The sequence below is a fragment of the Mytilus galloprovincialis genome, chromosome 6 (assembly GCF_965363235.1).
Source record: "Mytilus galloprovincialis chromosome 6, xbMytGall1.hap1.1, whole genome shotgun sequence".
Classification (NCBI taxonomy): domain Eukaryota; kingdom Metazoa; phylum Mollusca; class Bivalvia; order Mytilida; family Mytilidae; genus Mytilus; species Mytilus galloprovincialis.
This window is the reverse complement of record NC_134843.1, coordinates 10916329-10943847: the sequence shown is the minus strand read 5'-3', so window position 1 is coordinate 10943847 and position 27519 is coordinate 10916329. Positions and strand designations below refer to the sequence as shown.

Here is a 27519-nt window from a genome sequence, read left to right as displayed (position 1 = left end):
AGTTTTACCTTTTGACACACCTCCCAGATTTGTCCAATAAATAGTTGAAACGGAAAACTTTGTTTTGACACACGTGTGATAGATCTGTACTATAAACAATTTGTCCGTTGCTTTCAACGTTACTTAGTTAAACAGGCTAACTTTTCAACATCAGACAATCTCAAAAACAGGTAGTTAAACTTAATTTATGATGACTAATGAAATATGTTCAATAAATGAAATATGTGCGTATAAAACAGGTTGGGCTCAGGTCACGAAAAGTAGGGTCAGTGGCGGATCCAGAACTTTTCCTAAGGGGGACCCGCTGACTGACCTAAAGGGGGGCCCGCTCCAGTCATGCTTCAATGAATCCTATATAATCAACCATTTTTTTCCCACTAAAGGGGGGGCCCGGGCCCCCCAAGGCCCCCCCCCCCCCCTGGATCCGCCTATGAGGGTACATGTACATGTATCAACGTCAAAGCAAAATACTATAAAAGCCTTTCAAGACGTCATAATTATGTGGACTAGGGTATATCTGTTTTCAGGGTACCCCAGTTTTCTGGTGTTTAAATCCCCAGTATACAGGGACTTCTTTTTTTTCCCCTTTTTAATGTGTAATAATTTGTATAAAATCTACTTATAAAGCACACCTTGAGCCCAACTTGTTAAAAAAATGTACAGCATATAAAAAATATAAAATGTCATTAGTGGTTTAGTATAGAGGACTTTTGAATCTTTGCAATAATGCCATAACGGGGTATAAATATGCTAAACTTGACTATCACAGATAACCTGGATCCTTGACCAGTCCAACCCCACCACTTTGAAAGACTTGACAATTCTGAAAGACGTATAACTAAGACAAATAATATTCAGATTTTGGCCAACATTTATACTCATTTAGTTCAGGCAACCTTATGTTCTGTTTCAAATGCTCCAAACTGTTTTGACATCTCATTTTATTTAATTCCTTTGATGCTTAAAATGAGCTTCAACTTCACACTTCATTACTTGTCAAAATCCATACTGGTCATCTGATAACGAGCTTGTTTGATATTTAACATATTTTTAGATCTGTTACTGGCAGTTAAATTATTCCTACAAGGTTAATTTGAAGGACCTAATCCCATCATGAATAAATATAATGGCATTTTATCTAAAAATCCAGGCTTCGAGGGTTGAATATGAACTTTTTATTCCTTCTGCTTGTAGACAACCTTTTTTACAGGTACAGGTAAAATTTTAAAATCTATCAATCCGAAAATGGATTCGTCCTGTGCTCAGTGAGCCATATACTATAAAACCTAATGGCATACTTGAATCAGTCTCTTTTTATAGCAAACACACAGAAGGCAAGAGCAAACATCATTTATTAGTACCAAAAAAAATTAAACCACAAGTTTTGTCATCATTCGCACACCACTATTTCTTTCTAATCAAATGCAAAATGCTATGACTATAGAAAAAAACCCACCAATCACACAGATATCATATACACAAAATGTACCAAACTTCAGACTCGGAAACTTCAAATTTCTCAAACATTAAAAAATGTGCAGGAAAATCCAACCAACTTTAAAGGCCTTTCAAGAGTTTAAAATCAGAAACACAGGAAAAGTAGTCAAAATGAGGTGTTTTGATGGCCTGTACCATACTGGTATGGACTGTAGGTATTTTAACTATTTAATATCATAAATTCATGTATAGATATGTACCTAACTCAATTATACTTCTAGTATTTTACACTCATGGAAATTCTTCCTAAATTTTCAATTGATGCATGGAATATGCACAGACATAAATATGATATTGCAAGCACTAATATAAATGTATTTTCAACCTTATCAACACGCATGACGAGGAGCAAATAAACTGTTTCACATATTTAAAGGAATGTTAATAGAAAATATATTTTGATGAAATACTCTGCTCAAAACTTGACAGTATTAATAATCATGTTACAATAAAAATTGAACAAGTGTTTGCAGTGTCAAAGCCAAACAACAGATCAAAATGTTCTGGCAGTGACTTGATGATTTTACAAGAAACATTTTCTTTCAGAAGCATAAAGATGGCTAATATCGTAAAAATTGAAAACTTGAACGTCTCAGACAGTCCTTTCAGGAAGTGGCAGCGTCCAGATCTGCCTAGCAAATGTACATTTCATCAGGCCAAGTCAATGGAGGAGTCTCCACATATACATGCTGAAGTGTAAGTCTCGTCCATAGTAAAATATTTATTGTATTTGTTTAGTCACCAAAACAGTCAAATATATACAATGTAAGGTCAATGTCAGAAAAATATAAAAATTTTTGTAATAGGCTGAGAAACTGTGGAAGGGTAAGGTTCTACTGACTCCTTACCCACTTTTGTGCCGAGTACAAAAAAGTTTATATTTTTATGACATTGACCTAATATTGTTTTTATACTGCAACTTAAACTAATACATTGAAACTTTTTAAATAGTAAAACAAATGTCAAACTTACTTTCATCCCTTAATGAACCCCTGATTCAGTGATTGATTGTGAAGAAAGTGTTCCATTATGAAATTGACTTATACAAAATATAGCTTTGTCATGTTTGTTACTATATTAAGGAAATAAACATAACTAGTTGCAGTATAAAACAAGATGATCAAGGCAGTCTGCCTCTGTTTTACTATGCTATGTATTTCTTTTTCAGTTTCATACATTTATGTGTTAGTGAACTGTTTCAGGTATTGTCATGATTGTGTAATGAAATGATAATTTTGTATCTAAGGGGATTTGGTTAGTTTAAAGGGTATGTCATATCCATTGTTGACATAAACAGGATAAAAGTATGTTGAAAGTTGGCCTCAATGAAACATGGCCCTGAGACAGGTGAATTATGATAACTTCAACATTTCAGTCGATAGTCTTATGTATATTGTCTGTACACTAGTGTACATGTACATGTAGTTCTTCTATCATATGATCATGTCTATACACTTTATTCCATCATAAATGAAACTCTAGGAAAAACATGTCTCAGAATATTTATAAAATGCATTTCTGCAAAAATACAGTGTCAGTGGCAGATCCAGAAATTTTCATAAGGGGGGGCCCACTGACAGCCTAAGAGGGAGCCCATTCCGGTCATGCTTCAGTGATCCCCAATATAATCAACCATTTTTTCCCAGAAAAGGGGATCTAAATCCTCCTAATGAGTGTGTCTCTGTTATTTATTATCTTCCTTCAAAAATTGTTAAAAAAAAATATGCTTTGAACATGGTTTATTGAAGTTTGTCAAATTAATTGCAAATGGAAATGGTAATCATGGTAGAAATGTCTTTTCAAGTGCATATACTTAGTGTTTAGAAAATTACTTTCAGAATAAAAAAAGATATATGACCGAGGTTTAAGTGACATGTTATTGAGTAATCTTTTTTTTAATTTTTAGAACACCAAAACCTAAGATTCTGCCAAATATTTTACATCAGATTGGTAACACACCTTTGGTCAAACTCAACAACATTCCAAAGAAAGAAGGGCTTCAATGTGATATATGTGAGTTAAACTTTTAGTATTACTGTCTGACTTTAGACATACAACAATGTACAAGTAGAGATATTATATTATGTAAATATTATATAATCAAATGGGGACTCTTCAATGATAGCATCATTCTATCACATATAAATGTCGAATTTACAATTGACAAAAATGGAGACATGTAAAAAGATAATTAACAACATGAAGATCTATATATATACATGTATGTGCATTCAAGCCATGGCCAATGAAGGTATTCATTTCAATAGTCTGGGATCCTGGTCCACATCTCGACAGTTCTCCTGATACAAACAGAGATTAAACCAGAGTCCATCTATCCTTGAATCAAAGAATTATGTCACATCAAGTGTTTGTACTTTGTTAATGAAAGAATCTTGTTATAGGCTTCTTTTTAAGTTTGGATCATCACATACATAACATGCTTAAGTTTACCTTTGTACTAATAAGCACAGAAAGCTATAAAAGGCCCCAAAATGGCCAGTGTAAAACATTCAAACAGGAAAACCAACAGTCTAATCTGTATTATACAGTTATTATACCCCACGCAACGGGTTGCGGAGGGTATAATGTTTTTGACCCGTCCGTCCGTCCGTCAGTCCATCCGTCAGTCCTGTTTCTTGTCATCGCAACTCCTCTCAAACCACACAATAGAATTTCACGAAACCTTTTCAGATAATAGGGACATACTATGTAGTTGTGCATATCGACGGGAAATTGCGATTCAATTTTTGTCGAGCCTGCAACTTTTGTTGCAGAAAGCTCGACATAGGGATAGTGATCCGGCGGCGGCGGCGGCGGTGTTAGCTCACTTCTTAAAAGCTTTATATTTTAGAAGGTGGAAGACCTGGATGCTTCATACTTTGTATATAGATGCTTCATGTTACGAAGTTTCCGTCAGTCACATGTCCAATGTCCTTGACCTCATTTTCATGGTTCAGTGACCACTTGAAAAAAAAGTTCAAATTTTTTATAATGTTGAATTCTCTCTTATTATAAGTAATAGGATAATTATATTTAATATGTGCGTACCTTGCAAGGTCTTCATGTCTGTCAGACAGTTTTCACTTGACCTCGACCTCATTTCATGGATCAGTGAACAAGGTTAAGTTTTGGTGGTCAAGTCCATATCTCAGATACTATAATCAATAGGGCTAGTATATTCGGTGTATGGAAGGACTGTAAGGTGTAGATGTCCAACTCGCAGGTGTCATCTGACCTTGACCTCATTTTCATGGTTCAGTGGTTATAGTTAAATTTTTGTGTTTTGGTCTATTTTTCTCATACTATATGCAATAGGTCTACTATATTTGTTGTATGGAATGATTGTAAGGTGTACATGTCTAGCGGGCAGATGTCATGTGACCTTGACCTCATTTTCATGGTTCAGTGGTCAAAGTTAAGTTTTTGAGTTTCGGTCTTTTTATCTAATACTGTATGCCATAGGTCAACTATATTTGGTGTATGGAAATATTTTATGATCTTTATGTCAGTTGCGCAGGTTTTATTTGACCGTGACCTCATTTTCACGGTTCATTGCACAGTGTTAAGTTTTTGTGTTTTGGTCTATTTTTCTTAAACTATAAGTAATGGGTCAACTATATATGTTGTATAGAAGCATTGTTAGCTGTACATGTCTACCTGGCTTGGTTCATCTGACCTTGACCTCATTTTCAAGGTTCATTGGTCTTTGTTTAGTTATCTTGGTTAATGTTAAGTTTATGTGACAGTTGTAATAAAGCTTAGCTTTATACTTAGTACTGTCAACATAATATCAATGATTAGTATAGAAGGCGAGACATTTCAGTGTGTGCACTCTTGTTTTTCTAGGAGTTACGCCCCTTTGAACTTATTTACTTTAATGTACTACTGCAACAGTTTGTCATCGCAACTCCTCTCAAATCACACAACAGAATTTCACGAAACCTTTTCAGATAATAAGGACATACTATGTAGTTGTGCATATCGACGGGAAATTGCGATTCAATTTTTTTTCTAGGAGTTATGCCCCTTTGAACTTATTTACTTTAATGTACTACTGCAACAGTTTGTCATCGCAACTCCTCTCAAACCACACAACAGAATTTCACGAAACCTTTTCAGATAATAAGGACATACTATGTAGTTGTGCATATCGACAGGAAATTGCGATTCAATTTTTTTTCTAGGAGTTACGCCCCTTTGAACTTATTTACTTTAATGTACTACTGCAACAGTTTGTCATCACAACTCCTCTCAAACCACACAACAGAATTTCACGAAACCTTTTCAGATAATAAGGACATACTATGTAGTTGTGCATATCGACGGGAAATTGCGATTCAATTTTTTTTCTAGGAGTTACGCCCCTTTGAACTTATTTGCCTCACTATACTGTTGACTCCTCTCGCTTGGAATTTATGTACTACTGCAACAGTTTGTCATCGCAACTCCTCTCAAACCACACAACAGAATTTCACGAAACCTTTTCAGATAATAAGGACATACTATGTAGTTGTGCATATCTACGGGAAATTGCGATTCAATTTTTTTTCTAGGAGTTACGCCCCTTTGAACTTATTTGCCTCACTATACTGTTGACTCCTCTCGCTTGGAATTTAAATTCCCCAAAAATACTGAACAGTAGTTTGTCATCGCAGCTCCTTTGAATCAAAATCAGGAGATCGAGACTTTGAAGTGAGATTTTGTTTCTCCAGTGACAATATGAAGACGTGGGGTATGTGAGCTTGCTCACATAGGTTCTTTAATTAAATATGTAACTATGTAATAGATCAAAATATATTTCCCGAGGTATGAAGATCATTGTTCTATTGCCCGAAGCCAACAGCTGAGGGCAATAGAACAATGAGCTGATCTTCATACCAAGGGAAATATATTTTAATATATTGCACTGTTACACATTCAATAACTGTTTTATTACCTAATACATACTAAGTCAGTTCTTAAAAATTCTTAGAAATAAAACACATGAAAGTAACAACTGTATTAATTATGATGTGTAAGGAGCATACATATATACAACCAATACTTTTGAAATTCAATATAACAGACATGAAATCAGAGTAATTTAAATATTAAGAAATCATTCAGTAGAGTCAACATATTAAATATTCTTCAAAATTTAACGGCTATACCAAGAACGTTTAAAAGACCTAATTTGATTGGACAACATGAATACTTTTCAACTAATAAGATTTCAGAATAAGAGGTCATAACAGGTCAGTGCAATAGACTGCACACAGGTGCAATAGAACGATAATTTCCAGTGCAATAGACCATGGAACATAAATGGTAAAAATATATTATATATATAGCAAATAATATAGAAATATTAATAAAACAGTAAAATACTCTTTATTAGGTAATAAAAAAAATAAGAAAGAAGAAACATAAAAGAACCACATAAACAAACAACAACCACTGAACAAAGGTTCCTTTACTTTAGACAGGTGCAAACAAATTAAGCGGGTTTAAACAGTTTAACATTCAAGTCTTGAATATTCATTTGAAATGCTGCTGAACACCAAACTCTATCTTTCCATCTATTTAATTAAGTCTCCCAAACAAAGTTTGGAGACTTATTGTTTTTGGTCAGTTCTTATTATTTTTATTATTCTTCCTCTTCCTCTTCTTCCTCTTCTTCTTCTTCCGCCACTTTAAAAATGAACTTGTCCGCAGCAGTTCTCCTAAACGGCTTGTCAGATTTACTTAGGATTTTACAATATGTTAGACTAACATGTCTAGGTGAGCCATCAATCTTTCGTTTGTCCATTGGGGTCTGTTAAGGGGTATTTTGGGGGTTAGAAAGAAGGGAGGGGTTTACTATAGAACCCTATGGGATTTTATTTTCTAAAATTTTCAAATGAATATAACTTGAAAATTGTAAGTGATAGATACATGCAGTCTTCAGAAATGATTATAGGACAATAAAACAAATCACATGAAATATAGGGGGAGTCCCTGGGGGGTCATCCCCACCCCCTTCAATTTGAGAATGTGCTTTTATCTTGTAAACGGTCCAGATCCCCACCCCTAAACCATATATATTCTTGAATGGGACAATAAAACAAATCAAATGAAATTAAAGGGAAGTCCCTGGGGGTCATCCCCACCCCGTTCAATTTGAGAATGTGCTATTATCTTGTAAACCGTCCAGATCCCCACCCCTAAACCATATATATTCTTCAATGGGACGATAAAACAAATCAAATGAAATTAAAGGGAGGTTCCCGGGGGGTCATCCCCACCACGTTCAATTTGAGAATTTGCTATTATCTTGTAAACGGTCCAGATCCCCACCCCTAAACCATATATATTCTTGAATGGGACAATAAAACAAATCAAATGAAATTAAAGGGAAGTCCCTGGGGGTCATCCCCACCCCGTTCAATTTGAGAATGTGCTATTATCTTGTAAACAGTCCAGATCCCCACCCCTAAACCATATATATTCTTCAATGGGACGATAAATCAAATCAAATGACATTAAAGGGAGGTCCCCAGGGGGTCATCCCCACCACGTTCAATTTGAGAATGTGCTATTATCTTGTAAACGTTCCAGATCCCCACCCCTAAACCATATATATTCTTGTAGGGGACAATAAAACAAATGAAATGAAATAAAAGTGATGTCCCTAGGGGCTCACCCCACCCCCTCTTGTTTGAAAACTTGTAAAGGGTCACCATCCCCACCCCTAAACCATATCTATTCTTGTATGGGACAATAAAACTAATCAAATGAAATAAAAGTGATGTCCCTAGGGGCTCACCCCACCCCCTCTTGTTTGAAAACTTGTAAACGGTCAACATCCCCACCCCTAAACCATATCTATTCTTGTATGGGACAATAAAACTAATCAAATGAAATTAAATGGAAGTTCCTGGGGGTTGCCCCCCACCCCGTTCAATTTGAGAACGTGCTATTATCTTGTAAATGGTCCAGATCCCCACCCCTAAACCATATATATTTTTGTAGGGGACAATAAAACAAATGAAATGAAATAAAAGGGAAGTCCCGAGGGAGTCACCCCACCCCTCTTGTTTGAAAACTTGCAAACGGTCAACATCCCCACCCCTAAACCACATATATTCTTGTATGGGACAATAAAACAAATCAAATGAAATGTAGGTAAAGTCCCTGGGGGTCACCACCACCCCCTCCTGTTTGAATACTTGTAAATGGTGGAGATCCCCACCCGTAAGCCATATATATTCTTCTATTGGACAAAAATTCAAATCAAATGAACATGGGACCATATAAATGGCGAGTTATGGGAGCTTTGTTTGGGAGACTTCGTAACAGCATCCTGTTACAATTACTTCTTGTGTAACTTGATTTTTTTTAGTGGCCAAATGTGAGTTTTTCAACCCAGGAGGCAGTGTGAAAGACAGAATTGGTTATAGAATGGTTGAAGATGCCGAGAAGATGGGTATTCTTAAACCAGGAGATGTTCTTATAGAACCAACATCAGGAAATACAGGTAAAAACATATACAGGTAGCAGGTTACTGGTAGTGTTCACAAACAGAGAGATGTTTTAATAGAACCAACATCAGGAAATACAGGTAAAAACATATACAGGTTGCAGGTAACTAGTAGTGTTCTCAAACAGGGAGATGTTCTTATAGAACCAACATCAAGAAATATAGGTAAAAACATATACAGGTTGCAGGTAACTGGTAGTGTTCACAAACAGGGAGATGTTTTAATAGAACCAACATCAGTAAATACAGGTAAAAACATATACAGGTTGCAGGTAACTGGTAGTGTTCACAAACAGGGAGATGTTTTAATAGAACCAACATCAGGAAATACAGGTAAAAACATAACAGGTTGCAGGTAACTAGTGTTCTCAAACAGGGAGATGTTCTTATAGAACCAACATCAAGAAATACAGGTAAAAACATATACAGGTTGCAGGTAACTGGTAGTGTTCACAAATAGGGAGATGTTCTTATAGAACCAACATCAGGAAATACAGGTAAAAACACATACAGGTAGCAGTTTACTGGTAGTGTTCTCAAACAGGGAGATGTTCTTATAGAACCAACATCAGGAAATACAGGTTAAAACATATACAGGTAACTGGTAGTGTTCACAAACAGGGAGATGTTCTTATAGAACCAACTTCAGGAAATACAGGTAAAACATATACAGGTAGCAGGTAACTGGTAGTGTTCACAAACAGGGAGATGTTCTTATAGAACCAACAACAGGAAAAACAGGTAAAACATATACAGGTAGCAGGTAACTGGTAGTGTTCACAAACAGGGAGATGTTCTTATAGAACCAACATCAGGAAATACAGGTAAAAACATATACAGATTGCAGGTACATTTGCAACTGGTAGTGTTCAGAAACACATGATACGGGATGTGCAGACAAAACAATGTTATTAAAAGTAATTAAATGGTTTGGTAATTAGACCTCACAATTTATTTAAAGATGCTAGAATTATTCAGATTAATATTTCTCTGGTTATAAAATTTAATACTGGATTCAGAGAAGTAGAATGTTAAAAGGCAAATTTTGAAAATCTAAAAAAATAACACTTATTTCTAAGTATTGTCACTATACCCAACTTTTAGTTTGAATATTTAAAAAAAGTTCTTCATTGTCTCCCTTGATGGTTGAGAATTTATATTGTTAGATATAAATGTAATGTTTTGATTTATTTACAGGTATTGGACTAGCAATGGCTGCTGCAGTCAAAGGTTACAGATGTATTATTGTAATGCCAGAGAAAATGAGTCGAGAAAAGGTAATGCTTTTGTCAGTTGTGTGTCTATGTATGGGTTATATTGCTCATACAAGGCCTTTTTTAATTTTGAGTTATCTAAAACAAGTTGTATTTAAATTATCATGAAGATGTGTATAGATTTAATGTAAAAAGACAGAACAAAGAAAAAATAAATAATTGCTTTCATTAGTTAATATACTAGTGTATATTTATCACTTTCACCTTTTTTTACCGTTCACATTTAGGAGAAATTTTTTATTTTTTTTGGTTTAGGTTGATGTCCTCCGGGCCTTTGGAGCTGAGATAGTGAGAACTCCAACATCTGCAGCTTTTGATTCACCAGAATCTCACATTGGTGTAGCTAAACGTTTAATGGAAGAAATTCCAAACTCACATATTCTCGACCAGGTAGATAGATATAGATATATTGACATTATTAAATACAACTGGTATAAATTTTATATTTTAGTAGTGTATAAAGCAAACAGATATCAACGGTAGTTGCATGAAACAATACTTCTTTGACAAACAAGGAAATTAAAGAAAGCTCTGAGAAAAACTATTTACATGGTTCTGTGATTTACCTAGACCTGAAAATGTACACAGCTACTTTTGCATAGGTACTATTTCTGTACTAAAAATATGCAGTACTGGAAATTTACTTTTAATATTTAGTACTATTTCTTTACTTTAAAACTATGGTAATATTTAGGTACTTTTATTTTACAGTACTTGATTTGCACTCAATATTTTTGTACAGAAATAATACAATACTCCATGTTTGAAAATCATAACTTTGGGAGATTTGAAATAGAAAAATCTTACAAAATGCTAAAAAAGTAAAGGTAGTAACCAAAAATCTGTAGTACCTAAATTTCAAGTACAAATACAGTACCGTAAAATACAGGTACCTAAATATTACCATAATTTTATAGTCACACAATAGTACTGAATATTAAAAGTAAATTTCCAGTACTACAAAATTGTTGAGTACAGAAATAGTACCTATGCAAAAGTAGCTGTGTATTCATTATCAAGTTTGGTTATCATGGTTATATGTAAAACATCACTGACGGTAAAAATATATTACTGGGTAAGTTGAATAATGTAATCACCACACACAAGATAAAATCATCAAATAGTATTTTCCATATCTATGTCTATAGGAAATAAACTCATCATAGATACCAGGCTTGAAATTTTATATAAGCACCAGACAATTGTTTCGTGAACTTTAGGCCTGGGTTTTTTATTTTGTGGATTTACGGATTTTCCCCATTAAAAAGTTGGGTCAGTCGGTGTGAAAAAAAAAAGAAAAAAAATATCTCTCAAGACAGAAAAATATGCCAAAAAAAATATATTTTACCTTTCTAACAATATGTTTGGTTTGCTATTTTATCATCATTTCTTCATTGTTCTTATATACTAGTTCAATGAAATATTATTGCTCAGCTGCCTTTACATCACATGACATCGTCTAATAATTTTCTATGAAAAAAGAGGGGTTGTGTCCATGGAAAAAGACGAAATTAAATTGTCATTTCACAAAAGTAGCCTGAAACTAATTCACATATTCATGTTGAAAAAAAATATTTTCAAAATTAACGAGACATATTTCTTTCGTAACAGCTATCAACACAGATTAAGTACATAACATGACAATAATATTTTCTTTAAAATACATTATAATTAAATAGTCATGAGTAATTGTAACAAAAAAAAGAAGACATTAGCTGGTATTCAATAAAACTTTTTCAAAAACATTCTATACAGTGTCAAATTCAGCTATCTTTTTATTTTTTACAGCTATCATACTCTCTAATGTATAAATATCATTCAGCTTTATTAGCTCACCTGGCCCGAAGGGCCAAGTGAGCTTTTCCCATCACTTTGCGTCCGGCGTCAGTCGTCGTCGTCCGTCGTCTGTCGTCTGTCGTCCGTCGTCGTTAACTTTTACAAAAATCTTCTCCTCTGAAACTGCTGGGCCAAATTAAACCAAACTTGGCCACAATCATCATTGGGGTATCTAGTTTAAAAAATGTGTGGCGTGACCCCGCCAACCAACCAAGATGGCCGCCATGGCTAAAAATAGAACATAGGGGTAAAATGCAGTTTTTGGCTTATAACTCAAAAACCAAAGCATTAAGAGCAAATCTGACATGGGGTGAAATTGTTTATCAGGTCAAGATCTATCTGCCCTGAAATTTTCAGATGAATCAGACAACCCGTTGTTGGGTTGCTGCCCCTGAATATGTAATTTTAAGGAAATTTTGCTGTTTTTGGTTATTATCTTGAATATTGTTATAGATAAAGATAAACTGTAAACAGCAATAATGTTCAGCAAAGTAAGATTTACAAATAAGTCAACATGACCGAAATGGTCAGTTGACCCCTTTAGGAGTTATTGCCCTTTATAGTCAATTTTTAACCATTTTTCATAAATCTTAGTAATCTTGTAGAAAAATCTTCTCCTCTGAAACTACTGCGCCAAATTTAACCAAACTTGGCCATAATCATCATTGGGGTATCTAGTTTAAAAAATGTGTCCGGTGACCCGGCCAACCAACCAAGATGGCCACCATGGCTAAAAATAGAACATAGGGGTAAAATGCAGTTTTTGGCTTATAACTCAAAAACCAAAGCATTTAGAGCAAATCTGACGGAGTAAAATTGTTCATCAGATTAAGATCTATCTGCCCTGAAATTTTCAGATGAATCGGACATTCCGTTGTTGGGTTGCTGCCCCTGAAATGGTAATTTTAAGGAAATTTTGCTGTTTTTGGTTATTATCTTGAATATTATTATAGATAGAGATAAACTGTAAACAGCAATAATGTTCAGCAAAGTAAGATTTACAAATAAGTCAACAAGACCAAAATGGTCAGTTGACCACTTTAGGAGTTATTGCCCTTTATAGTCAATTTTTAACCATTTTTCGTAAATCTTAGTAATCTTTTAGAAAAATCTTCTCCTCTGAAACTACTGGGCCAAATTTAACCAAACTTAGCCATAATCATCATTGGGGTATCTAGTTTAAAAAATGTGTCCGGTAAATCGGCCAACAAACCAAGATGGCCGCCATGGCTAAAAATAAAACATGGGGGTAAAATGCAGTTTTTGGCTTATAACTCAAAAACCAAAGCATAAAGAGCAAATCTGACAGGAAGTAAAATTGTTGATCAGGTCACGATCTATCTGCCCTGGAATTTTCAGATGAATCGGATAATTGGTTGTTAGGTTGCTGCCCCTGAATTGGTAATTTTGAGGAAATTTTGCTGTTTTTTTTGTTATTATCTTGAATATTATTATAGATAGAGATAAACTGTAAACAGCAATAATGTACAGCAAAGTAAGAACTAAAAATAAGTCACTTATGACCAAAATAGTCAATTGACCCCCTAAGGAGTTATTGCCCTTCATAGTAAATTTTTAACAATTTTCTTAGAATTTGAAGATTTTCAATAACATTTTCCACAGAAAGTACTGTTATAGATAGAGATAATTGTAAGCAGCAAGAATGTTTAGTAAAGTAAGATCTACAAACACATCACCATCACCAAAACACAATTTTGTCATGAATCCATCTGTGTCCATTGTTTAATATTCACATAGACCAAGGTGAGCGACACAGGCTCTTTAGAGCCTCTAGTTATCATTGCCTGCAATAAGAGATTCTTTTTAAAGCATCTAGAATTATACACATATAAAGAAAAATCATGTTGTATGGGTTATTGGGGAATATCTTGGATACGTCTCCAAAAAGAAAGTTTAATTTATTCATTGGGAGACTTATTCCACTGGAAAGGAACCAGTTATCAATATCCTGTAGAAAATTTTGTACAGTATTGCTATTCCAAAATAGGTGTTCTATAGACTCGTTATCTGATTTACTAAATGTACATCTTCGCTCAATTTTAATTTAACTAAATACTAAGTACTGATTTGTTGCAATAATGCAATGGTTAATCCTATATTGCAACTACTGTAATGTACTATTTTTTGTAACAGCAAAAGGCGGTCTGAATTTCAGGAAACAAAGTGATTGAAGATCTTCAAACACAAAAACTGATAAAGAAAAACATGCAAAAACGTCTTAAGAAAATAAGTCTCAAAAAAAAAGGGACGAAAGATACCAAACTCAGAAATCTAAAATAAACTGACAACGCCATGGCTAAAAATGAAAAAGACAAACAGACAAACAATAGTACACATGACACAACATAGAAAACTAAAGAATAAACAACACGAACCCCACCAAAAACTTGGGGTGATCCGAGGTGCTCCAGAAGGGTAAGCAGATCCTGCTCCACATGTGGCACCCGATGTGTTGCTTATGTGACAACAAATCCGGTAAATAGTCTAATTCAGTAGGTCACATTCATGGAAGGGAAGGGGATTGTAGTTACGATGTAAGGAACATATCCGATATCATTTGTGAAACGGATATTCCATAACGGTCAACCAACTCGTGATGGCGTCCGTAAAATTTACGGAGGGATGATTTCAACTTCACCATTTGGAACTCTAGGTTTAATAGCTTCCTTGTGAGCAGCAACCCTCTATCAAGAAAATCATGATAGGAAATGCAAGCACAGGAATATTGTATCAATTGGGAGATATATACCCCGAATGCAGGTGCTGCTGGAATGTTGCTACTTAGAAATGGAAAGTTCACAATTGGAAAGCTGAAATCATCTCTTTTGTCGTAAAGTTTTGTTTTCAACCGACCCTCATTGTCAATTTCTAGATGTAAGTCAAGATATGAGGCTGACTTAACTGTATCTGTAGTATCCTTTATCCTTTATGGGATAGATGTGTTCCATATAGTCACCAAATTTTGAATTATTTAGTGAAAGAACATCATCTATATAGCAGAAAGTAGAGTTAAAGGATTTTGCTAACTGCTCAACACACATGTCAAAATGTAATCTGGTAATAGGCTCGTCCACTGGAAAAACAAGAATATGGGGTTCATCAGTGGTCATGCATTCCCATTTTTTATATCTAAATGGACAAATTTTTTTTAATTATCAATGAAACAAATCTGTAGGGAATTCCAAAGGATTTGTTTTAAATGAAGTTCTTCAACTTGACGTCTTCAAAGGTTAGACAAGTTCATTTTCCATTTTCTATCTTACGGAATGATGACAAATACCGGAAACAAACTTAATGTGTAATGGGTTTTAAACACAGGTTTCGTTCCGCAAAATTATTTGCGCAAACAACATTTCAAGGTCAGTTTTTATTGATTTGTCTATTTTTAGATACGTAAATTGGAAGTTTCAGTTTTCACAATAGAAAGTGTTATAAATTGTGTTAGTGATTAATAATGCATTTCATTTCATAAAAAAGATATTTTATTTACTTTTTAGAGATAATGTGTTATTTTTTGGGTCGGTGGGAATAAAAAAGCATGAAAAGTCAATTTTTTGTTTATTCTGCAAATCGGCAAAATTAGGTCGGCGGATCCTTAACCAACAAAGTAATAAATCCTGCCCTTAGTCTAGAAAAGACTCATCATTGAACATGTTGAAACTCGTATAAAAAAATGTTAAAAAAGGCCAAATAAAGTACGAAGTTGAAGAGCATTCAGGACCAAAAATTCCTAAACGTTTTGCCAAACACAGCTAAGGTAATCTATTCCTTAGGTAGAAAAGCCTTGGGAGTGTAGGGTATAAATAAAGATTAGGCTATAAACGAATCAACACTTGAAAGAATTAGTCAAAAAATTCATATTTGTGAGATCTAGATTTTAAGTAAAATGTGTTTTGTTATAACAGTACAGAAATGCCAGTAACCCTATAGCTCATTTTGATGGAACAGCACAAGAAATACTGAATTCCTGTGATGGTATGTATATAAAAACATGTTATAGATTAATCTCACATTTTCAAAAATGAATCTTATGTCTAAGAATGGATTTCACTTTGTAACAGAACACATCTTGTCTTGAAATAACTGCATAAATGTCTTTTTTGGGGTGTAACTAACCATCAATAACCTAGTCAGCAGCCTAAATTACATTGAAATCAATATTAAGAATATTTGGAGAGCAACTGTCTTCAATAAAACCATTGTTTATATACTTTTGTACCAAATAAAACATTTTGCCTATTATTTTATAGTTTATGATGTACAAGTAAACAGAGGAAGACATTTTTTATGTCAATTGTTATCTTGTGAATTAGCACATACAAATCTTGCTCAACTTGATGGTCTAAAACAAAGCAGGGTTCATATTCATATTAATTCAATGTCTTTGGATGTTAAATTTTATTCAAACATTTATGTTTTGCGCTATCCACACATACTGTATATTTATCATTATTTTATTGTAGGAAATGTAGACATGGTAGTACTAGGGGCTGGAACAGGAGGAACACTGACAGGCATTGCCAGAAAAATCAAACAGAAATGTCCAAAGTGTAAAGTAAGTGGTTCTATTTAGTCCTTCAAAATACTATTAACTATTGAAAAGAGTGTGGGATAAAGGTTTTAAGAGAAGTGAAGAAATGTGACTTTGCAGGTATGATAAATAAGTTAAAAAATATATTGACAACTAAGGAATATAACTGTACCTTCAAAATAGGTAAGCTGTGCAAGTAAATTACTTGAACATGTATTACCAGTACCCCTGACTGAATGCATTGTATTTATTTTAGATCATTGGTGTTGATCCAGAAGGTTCTGTTATTGCTGAACCAGAACAGTTAAATAAAACAGACGTGACAGGTTATGAAGTTGAGGGAACTGGTTATGACTTTATACCAACAGTTTGTGATAGATCAGTAAGTTATATGATATAAAAGAGAACATGTGGTATGATTGCCAATGAGACAACTCTCCACTAGAGACCAAATGGCACAAACATTAACAATTATTGGTCACTGTACAGCCTTCAACAATGGGCAAAGCCCACATTAACAATTATTGGTCACTGTACAGCCTTCAACAATGGGCAAAGCCCACCCAAAATACAGGATGTCTAGCGACTATTTATTCAAATTCTTCACTTTGAGTGAACTTAATATTCTTGTTTTGCATCCTTTTTAAAAACTAAAAATAGTAGTGATATTTGGTTTTTTAAAGCAATTGCTTTAATGCCGTCGCGTATGGCCATCTTTGTGACCCAGATCAGAGACTCCGCCCAGATCAAGCCATAGTATTTTGTTAAACAGGCTCCTGGTCAGTCATTCTTTAACACCTATGTATGTTTTCTAATGCAATACATAGCTTGAAACTTTAAAAAAACGTTAGTGGATTTAAGAAGTTTCAGAATATGTTCTTGTAGATGTATTTTTGTATTTAAAGGGTCAACCGTTTGACTATCAAATAACATAGAAGTCCGAGTGAAAAAAAGTACATTTTTATAAATGCGATTCCGTTTTCCGCCGTTCGTACGATGTTTCAACAAAATATGGATTCATTTCAGTTGTTGATTTAGTATTGAAAATTTAACTGAATTATCTCCTAATAAATACGGTTTTTTATGTTTAATTTGTGTTTCTTTAAGAGGTCAGGTGCTCTTGTTCATTCATAAAATTATCGTTCATTCATACATTTATCGTAAAATCAAAATCACTACACAGGTTAATGCGTAGTGTCAAATTATTACCTGTAATCTAAAAATAGACAAACTTTATTTGCGCAAATAATTTAGCGGAACGAAACCCTTGTTGAAAACACATAACAATAAGTTCGTTTTCCTTTTCTGTCAAAACTCCGTAATATTTACTAATGAAATGGACCCGTCCAAACGTAGTAGATGCCAAGTCGGTCCAGATGAAGAGATATTTACAATTTGGAATTTTCTAGTTTATTAATACATAGATTGAAAAAAGTACGTCTTTTTAAATATCATGATCAAAACTGGGTTTGCATAACAAATGTGACTTGTCAGATGAAACCATTATCCTCGTCTTTTCAGTGAACAAGTCTACTACGTTTGTTGACACTCGACGGTCCACCGTGTTAGCAATTTTATTTCACATGTTTTCGAAATATTGAAGATCATTTTTCGCAATGTTTCCTAAAAATTGATAAATATCAAAGCAACGTAGAGCTGTTTGTTCTTGTTCGTATAATAAAATTGAGAATGGAAATGGGGAATTTGTCAAAGAGACAACAACCCGACCATAGAAAAACATACAACAGCAGAATTAAGGTCACCAACAGGTCTTCAGTGCAGCGAAAAATTCCCGCACCCGGAGGCGTCCTTCAGCTGGCCCCTATACAATATATATACTAGTTCAGTGATAACGATTTAATGTCATGTTTGTCTGTGATGACCCCCCTTTTCGGGATTGCATGAGAATTGTAGTTATCTCGTACCCACATGCACTTGTTTCTATCCATAGGAAGGTCGACTATCCATATAAAACTATTTATATGGATAATCGACCTTCCTATGGATAGAAACAAGTGCCTGTGCTCGTACCGCATCAGAAGGACACATATCAACTGAGCAATAATGTTTGGAACTTAGTTTTAAAAATGATGACAAAGTAACATTATGAAAATATTTTTATTAAGCTGAAATATACATTTATTCTTTACATGTTTATGTCTTGTAAGATATTTTATTTCTTTCCCGTTTTTTAACATTTGCGTCTGGAAAGTTGAAATGTTTTAACTTAATCATTTGTGTTAATGGTTAAATATAAATTAATAAAGAAAATTGTTAAAATTAAATCAATAAAGGAAATTACTGCCAAGGAAGTTACAAACACTACCAGGGGATAATCCATGATGATTTCTTTTTGAGTTATATGTTTCAGCACATGTATATTTGACCCCAACTTTAGCCTGGTAAACGTGTCTCCTTGTGAAATATAAAACATATTAAAAATGACTTTCTGCTAAAGTCTTTTATTTATATAAAGATAAAACCTTCTTACTTTTAACTAGACAACACTCATGTCAGGTTTAATTCTTGTATATATGTGGATGAAAAATAAAAGTCCCCAAACATTAACATGGCAGCAATTGCTTTTACAGCCTTTAAGGCTTTGATTTTTGGCCTTGCTGATTACATATATATACTACTTTATATACATACTTAACTTATATTTTATTTCAGCAAGTGGACAAGTGGTACAAATCATTGGATAAAGATTCATTTATCATGTCAAGACGATTAATCAGAGAGGAGGGACTACTTTGTGGTGAGTAAATCATTACATAAAGATTCATTCTTGCCCAGATGATTACTAATTAGAAAGGAGGGACTACTTTGTGGTGAGTAAATCATTGAAGACAAATAATCAGATGGAGAGGGACTACTTTGTGGTGACTAAATCTTTGCAGACAATTATTTAGAGTGGTAACTACTTTATAATGAGTAAATTAGATCTGTCAGACTTCCTAATTTCAGATAATTTGAAGTACAAATGGGGAAATGCTTAGCTTGACAATGTCTGCTATCTTATTGATTCAAATTAATGGGGCAAAAACATAACTTATCATTCCACCTCTATTTCTAGTATTAAATTTATCTTTCCAGGTGGCAGTTCTGGGGCAACAATGTATTGTGCCTTAAAAGCCGCCAAAGATTTTGGATTGAAAGAAGGACAAAGATGTGTTGTTATTTTAGCAGATTCTGTCAGAAATTATATGTAAGTCACAGGGTGGATTGTTAGATATATGTTGTATTAACATAAGCAAAGAAAAAAGTGGCTGTTTTCTGTTCTTTGTTCACGTTGTTGTCTCTTTGACACATTCCCCATTTTCATTCTCAATTTTATATGTATGCTAATAGAAAAAAATCACTGAATTCATGTAATTGTATGAAGACATTGTTTTAATAAATCAAACAGATTAAATAATAACTTGTATCAATGTCCACACAGTACCTTTTAACAATTTGGGGGAATTTTTGTATGAAATATTTCTTATTTGATTTACAGGTAACTGTCTCTTTATAAATTGACAAATACATTTATTAATTGTGTTTTTGTTGTGAGATACTTATATATTTATTAATGTAAAAAGTGATTCATGTAAATTTTAGTTCAGATTCTTAACATTTTTTTTAGTGAAATCAATTCCAATAATTGTATAAACTTAAAATTTGATACATATTTTGAGGTTACCATGCATAACCGAAAAACTTAACATTACAGACAGCACAGTACATTCATTAAACTCATAATAAGGGAGTTAACTCCAATAATGTCATATATAATCTATTGTGAAATATATGCCAATTTGCCGTTTCAGAATCTAATGCATTCTGGGTAATATTTTCAAAAGTGTACATCAAAACATTGTGATTGGTTTAAAACGTTTTAACAATGGAAATTTAACCAATGACGTAATTTATTTTCATTTTGATGTATGAACAATGAGATTACCCATAGTTCTTTAGATTCTGAAAAGGCGAATTATCTGCCCTTGTAAGGCTGTAAATGGAAAATATTACTCATTCCTTTCATCAGCATGCATATTGCAACTGATTAACAAAGATAAATATTTATAGCTTTTCATGAAGAGTATCAGAAATTTGGGATTTACACTACACACTAATGATGTGCTAGCTTTTCTAGCATTTCTAACATTTTGACATTTTTTTCAGGACAAAATTTCTGAGTGATGATTGGATGAGCCAGAGAGATTTCCTACAGATTGATAACCAGGTCCCATCTGCTGACGAATGGTAAGATATCACAGAAAATGATTGAAGAGTTTTTATTTTTAATTTGATCTCTAGATTTTGTAGGATATTTACAGTCAGATTAGTCTTGATAGAAATGAAACCTGCATCTTGAATTATTTGCAATGTAGAACTCCAATAGCATTTTTTGGTCATGTTTTTTTTTTTTTTTTTGAAGTTGAATACATTAATAAGCTTCTAATTTGAATTAGTTATTGACAATTTTCTAGCAATCAAAAGGATGAAAAAATGGCACTGCAAAACTCCACTATCCAATGTAATTTAAGCAAAACATTTTATAAGTGAAACTGGCATAGCCAAAGTGTTGTGTGTACCAAATCTCATGATATTCTGTGGGATTAACTACACATGCTACAATACACTTTGCATGGTTTTCTATATGATTCCCATCAAAACACTTATGCATGGTTTTCTATAAGATCAGCAACATTTAGTAACTTCAGCATGTAGAATTATCCAAGAAACAAGCAGTACTAAATAGTAAAATTGTATATTCAGATGTTTATATTGTTTTAGGACTGACACGAAAAACAGGTAGCAATTTTTTTTCTATTTCATCATTTAACAAATCATCATAACTTCTTTGTGGTAGTTTAGGAAATATCAAGTGTGTATTTTCATTCAGCTGTTTAAACAAAATCAAGAAAAACAGCTTATCCTTTTATTTTCACCTGTCCATATTTATACTTATACTTATTTGTGGTTGGTGGTCTGAAGTGTTTGACCCTTTGTAATCTCAATATCTTCTTTTTTTAGGTGAAATTTGATAAATCATTGTTCATTCATCCTTTTTAATGATTTTCAAGCTCAGAAGTTAAAAAGTTATATGGCCTTATATTGTATATTGTTATTAATAAATTGTTAGCAAGTTTAATAACTTGGTCATTTTGGTTATCTGACATTATAGACAGATTGGTTAGATGCTCTGATAAGAGTTTATTTTTATCAAATTTTTGTTTTGAACCAACAAATTTTAATGGTAGGGGTGAGCATAACATAACTGCAATATAAAAACAATGATTTCTAATAGTAAGAGTTGTAATTTTTATAAAGAGAGCAATGGTCATGGATTTGGTTCACAAACTTTTGGTTGCATTGCTTGTCAGGGATTTGGTTCACAAACTTGTCATCTTTGGTTGCACTGCCCTTCATGGATTGGGTCACAAACTTGTCCATTTGGTTGCATTGCTTGTGAGGGATTTAGTTCATAAACTTGTCCATTTGGTTGCACTGGTCTTCATGGATTTGGTTCATAAACTTGTCAATTTGTTGGCACAGATATTGCTTGTCAGGGATTTGGTTCACAAAGGTGTCCATTGGTTGCACTGCTTGTCGGGGATTTGGTTCAAAGAGGTTACAATTTGGTTGTACTGCTGCTTGTGGATTTAGTTCACAGGTGTCCATTTGGTTGCACGGCTTGTCAGGGATTTGGTTCACAGAGGTGTCAATTTGGTTGCACTGCTTGTCAGGGATTTGGTTCACAGAGGTGTCAATTTGGTTGCACTGCTGCTCAGGGATTTGGTTCACCGAGGTGTCAATTTGGTTGCACTGTTGCTCATAGATTTGGTTCACAGAGGTGTCAATTTGGTTGCACGGCTTGTCATGGATTTGGTTCACAGAGGTGTCAATTTGGTTGCACTGCTGCTCATGGATTTGGTTCACTAAACTTGTTTATTTGGTTGCACTGCATCTAAATTGTGTACATGCATTTTGACGTTGTTGGTGTTGTTTCTTTAAAGTATCTAAGAAGTTTATTTATTATAAAACAGAATAAAAATAAAAGAGATATTGTAGACAGCAATCCAACACAACACAAACAGCCTATATTATATAACTATATTTAAAATGGCATCAATTTTTTTACCAGTCTAGTACTTTATCAGCTTTCTTTCAGTGTTTTTGAACAGATATATCATGTTAAGGAGGGGTATTTGCGAAAAATACCAGTCGAGAGAATGTTAAATTTCACGAGCCGTAAGGCGAGGGAAATTCATTCTCAAGACTGGTATTTTTCACAAATACCCCTCAATAACATGATATATATATCTGTTTAATTACACCGAATGTTAATGTACTAAAACGCATTGATGATCGTGACGTTACAAGCCTCCAGTCGGATAGAGTATTTTTTGGCAAATACCACGGCAGAGAGGGTAAAAAAGGCATATCCTTTTAGCAAATACCACGGTAAAAATGAACGATATTTATTTGATAACAGTAAATTGGTGAAAAATACACTGGCTATTAACCAATCAAAACCCCGGATTCTTACATAAGGTGTAATTAATTCATTAATGTGAGCATTCTCCCTATTGAAAAATAGAAAGTATTAATTGGGTACCAACTTATCATATGATTAATTAGTTATCCATAGCTTTTTCTAAACTACTGTCATCATTGTACATGTCATGTTGTAATGCCTCCTCAATTCTAAACTACTTTGTATTATTGTTAAGATTTTTTATCTGTTCTTCTGTAGATTTTTTTCTGTCTACTATTCTTTCTTAACTATTGTATGTAGACAGTATTTCAACTTTGAATGTTTCCTTTTGAGGGAACTACCATTGATCCTTATTTCTTTTCTCCTAAAATTCACATATGAAAAGATTGTTACACTGAGTGTGTTGATGCTGTGTTATAGTCTATTACACCACAGGGTCACATTTTATCACAGTTGCTTTCCTTTTAATTTAAAAGAAGTATATTTCATGATTAATATTTGGATTTATTTTTTACCACTCTGAAGGGGAGGGGGCTTTAAGGTTTACCCTTGTATATATATGTCTGTACAACTGTATAATGAAACTTCTACACAATGCTTATTAAACCTCGAAACACAGATTAACCTCAAATTCAGGTGGTGACATTTTTACTTTTCTTGAGTTATGCAAATTCATACTTTTTTTGTACAAGCTTAAGCATCATCTGTGACCCATGGACACATATTCACTTATTTTATTTATAAGAAAAACCTAATTTAGGTGTCAAACATTCATATTCATTTTATTTATACTGTATTATATTATTCATATTGTGGTAACAGGTGATTAGGATTTATAACTTGGTAGAAAAGATATTGGCAGTTGCATTATATATAAACAGACAAAAGGGTAGTTGTTTTTTACAGAATGCAAATAACTTGAATTCTCTTCAATCTGAAATCTGGCCTTAAATGACTATTTCTATCCTGTTATTGTGTTTTAGCCACAATTTTGAAATTTATAATAAAGAAAACTATTACTGCAAAAATGATAAACTAGACAGTTAACTTCTGAAAGGGGTAATTGCCCTTTAATGATAATTTTTAAACATGTTTCATTTTGACAGAAACTGAAATAGCAAAATCCATGAACATATAAGCCAAAATGACAGAAATCTTGTGAACTTTTTTTTCTAAGTCTTCAAATTGCTTTTTCTTGGCATTCTTAGCTGTATCTATAAGACTATGAAGGAAACTTTATACAGTAAAATAATCAGCAAGGCAAGACCTGCAAATAAGTTACACTGCTGACATCAATAGTTGACCTTATCAGATCTAGAGTTATTGCCAAAATGAATACATATCGTGTTTATTTTGGTTTAAACTGAACTACAGCAGATATTAAAATTATAATAGATTGTCTGATATTTTGAACAGCTAAAGTGACCAACAATACAGGAACCTTAAAAAGGTTGTTTGATTGAGATCTTAAATTGAATTTGTCTTCCAGCAAAACTAATTAAGAACAGATATTCGCCCACACAATTAGCATTAAACACATATGTTCTTTTTGCATTGTATCAGTTTTATACAAAAGCATCAGGGGAGATAAGCAGTCTCATTGGAGCCTCTATTTTATTATGTGTATGAATTATGTGTTTATTTTTTAGGTGGTGGAATCTACCAGTGAGTAGTTTATCTTTAAGAGCTCCACTGACTGTGACACCAACTGTTACCATACAGGAAACATTGGAGCTACTAAACAAGGAAGGGTTTGACCAAGTACCAGTAGTTAATGAAGCTGGGTAATAATATTATTATATTCCCTATGTAGGGGGTATATTGTAATCACATTGGTCATCCTTTGGGCGATTTGTTTCTCTTTTATCAAATATTTTCGTAACTCCATTTCTCAGATACAACCTTTCAGAATTACTTAATATTTCGTAAGAAAATTGACAGTGATGAGTTGTAAAAAGAAAACACGTTAGGATCTTTTAAACTACTACTTCATAATTTCCAATACAATAGATGATGAGTTGTTCATACTTCAAATGAATTAACTGGGACATATGATGTAACACAGAGAAGGCACATTAACAGTTATATCACTGTTATACTAGGCATATTTATGTTATTGGGTCTAGGCCTTATAAAAAAGAAGATGTGGTATGATTGCCAATGAGACAACTGTCCACAAAAGACTAAAATGACACAGACATTAACAACTATTGGTCACCATAAGGCCTTAAACAATGAGCAAAGCCAATACTGCATAGTCAGCTGTTAAAGGCCCTGATATGACAATGTAAAACAATTCAAACAAGAAAACTAATGGCCTTATTTGTATAAAAAAAAGAACGAAAAACAAATATGCAACACATAAACAAACAACAACCACTGAATTACAGGCTCCTGACTTGGAACATGCACATACATAAATAATGTGGCGGGGTTTAACATGTTAGCAGAATCCCAACCCTCCCCCTAACCTGGGACAGTGGTATAACAGTACAACATAAGAACGAACTATAAAAATCAGTTGAAAAAGGCTGAACTCATCAGATGGACAAAAATACAAGTGGACATGGCCGGGTACTTGTACATCCCCAAAAAAACAACCTTTAATTAGACAGTTGTTCCAAAAAATATTATTCATAATGTTATATGGGATTTTTTCATATCAAAGCTAGATGTCCTGCCGAAGGTCAGTGGTTCTCTCCTAGCACTCTAGCCCCCCACCCCCAACAAATAAAAACTGACTGCCAGGATATAGCCAATAGTAGTGAAAGTGGTGTTGAATCCTATCAATCAATTAATTAATCTAATGTTAAAAGTTAGGACTATGTACTTTCATGACAAAGTTCAGACATAACTAGTAAGGTACATATGAATGCAAATTGGTATCATCAACTCCAATAATTTGTTAGTGAAATGCATACTTACAATAAATTAACACAATAGTCATTTTTCTTTGTTTTTTAGACTGATTCTTGGTATGTTGACTGTAGGTAATATGATGTCACAGGTTGTCAGGTCAAAGGTTAAACCATCAGACCATGTCAGTGCTGTCATGTATAAACAGTTTAAAAAGGTAAGAAGTTATATAGTTCAAACAGTTTGTGTAAAAATTTTGTTTGAGTTCAAATATTGAAAATGAAAATTCCTGTTTAGACACTTTTATTTTTTGTACCCTCTTTTACAATTTTCATGGATATTTACTAATTGAAATATGGTGACGATATACTGATATTTTTTAAATGTTATTTATATCTAAGATGTTGCTCTTTAATTTACAGGTCCAGATGGGTACAACTCTTGGTCAGATATCAAGGATGCTAGACACTGACCACTTTGTTGTAGTAGTCCATGACCAAAGACAATGTGAGTTCAAAGTATTTAATGTTTGTCTTACCCTAATCCAAAAATGACATAAAAAGTTCAAATTACTGGTTTCCAAGAATTTGTTATGATAGTGTTGCTTAATACATTTTATTTCAAAAGTTGTGGATTTTCCTATTGTAATATTTCATGTAGAAAATCGTTATTTTATCTCATGACATTGAAATGAACAGTGTGTGTTGTTTGTGTAGATCTTTCTAAATACATGTACACCTTATTGCTATTTGGAAATTTGCGCCAATGTCGCTTGACCTGAGAATCTGCGCTGCTTGAACTTTAAACTTCTTGAAACAATCACTTTTCTATTGAAGCGTTGGATATTTTCTGAAAACCTTATCACTATTAGCCTACTAAGGCCACTGACCTTGCCGCTTGAACTTTTGACGCATACAACAATCACTTTTCCATTGTGGCGTCAGGTATTTTGTTTTACGGAAACCTGTTTGATATCCAGTAATGGCGGACAAATAACGATAAGGTGTATTCAGTGACTTGATTGGTTTTTGTAGCCAAAACAAATCAAATATAGATATAGGTCTATTTTAATTTTTTTATTTACTGAATAGATAAAATTACAGCAAGATTACTAAATAAAAATAGAAAACCATTTTTCAACTATTTGATTTATTTTTTCAATAAGTAGCTATGATATTCTGTTTTTATTTCAGATGAAGGCCAGAGTTTGATGTCCAAGAAGCAAATGATTTTTGGACTTGCTACACGAATCGACCTTTTGAACTTTATAACCAAACAACATCCAGCATAACTTTATTGGTGTTACTATCAGCTAGGACAGTGATGTGAAAGTGCTATTATCTTTGAACTTAAATTTTTAATTTTATGAATTCTTTTGGTTATGTGCATACAAGTGCACTTTAGTTATTACATTCCTAGCATAATAGTTACTGTGAAAGTACTTTAATTCGTGGGTATCAATTTTCGTGGTTTGAGCAATATTTACATGTTCGTGGGTTTTTAAATTCGTGGATTTTAG

General features: G+C 33.4%; 1 protein-coding gene across 2 annotated transcripts; it reads left to right on the top strand.

Annotated features, from left to right (window-relative positions):
* The first annotated feature begins 14 nt into the window (after nt 1–14).
* LOC143078919 (cystathionine beta-synthase-like) lies at nt 15–27447 on the top strand. Of its 2 annotated transcripts, XM_076253982.1 has the most exons (17): nt 15–170; nt 2044–2193; nt 3404–3510; nt 8858–8992; nt 10193–10272; nt 10525–10659; nt 16032–16101; nt 16590–16681; nt 16914–17039; nt 19331–19415; nt 19754–19865; nt 20825–20905; nt 21440–21457; nt 24794–24928; nt 26109–26217; nt 26423–26507; nt 27194–27447. In XM_076253982.1, the coding sequence occupies exons 2-17, from the start codon at nt 2054–2056 to the stop codon at nt 27289–27291; spliced, it is 1608 nt and encodes a 535-aa protein (XP_076110097.1). In that variant the 5' UTR covers nt 15–170; nt 2044–2053; the 3' UTR covers nt 27292–27447. The 2 variants fall into 2 exon arrangements, with proteins under 2 accessions (XP_076110097.1, XP_076110098.1); XM_076253983.1 differs by lacking the exon at nt 21440–21457 and having other exon boundaries at nt 16–170.
* Nucleotides 27448–27519: the final 72 nt, after the last annotated feature.

Excerpts from the sequence above, each read along its gene's own strand:
- LOC143078919 (XM_076253982.1), top strand. The coding sequence starts at position 2,054 with ATGGCTAATATCGTAAAAATTGAAAACTTGAACGTCTCAGACAGTCCT. Across the intron at positions 3,511-8,857 it reads AGGGCTTCAATGTGATATAT|TGGCCAAATGTGAGTTTTTC; the intron begins GTGAGTTAAACT and ends GATTTTTTTTAG. Across the intron at positions 8,993-10,192 it reads ACCAACATCAGGAAATACAG|GTATTGGACTAGCAATGGCT; the intron begins GTAAAAACATAT and ends ATTTATTTACAG.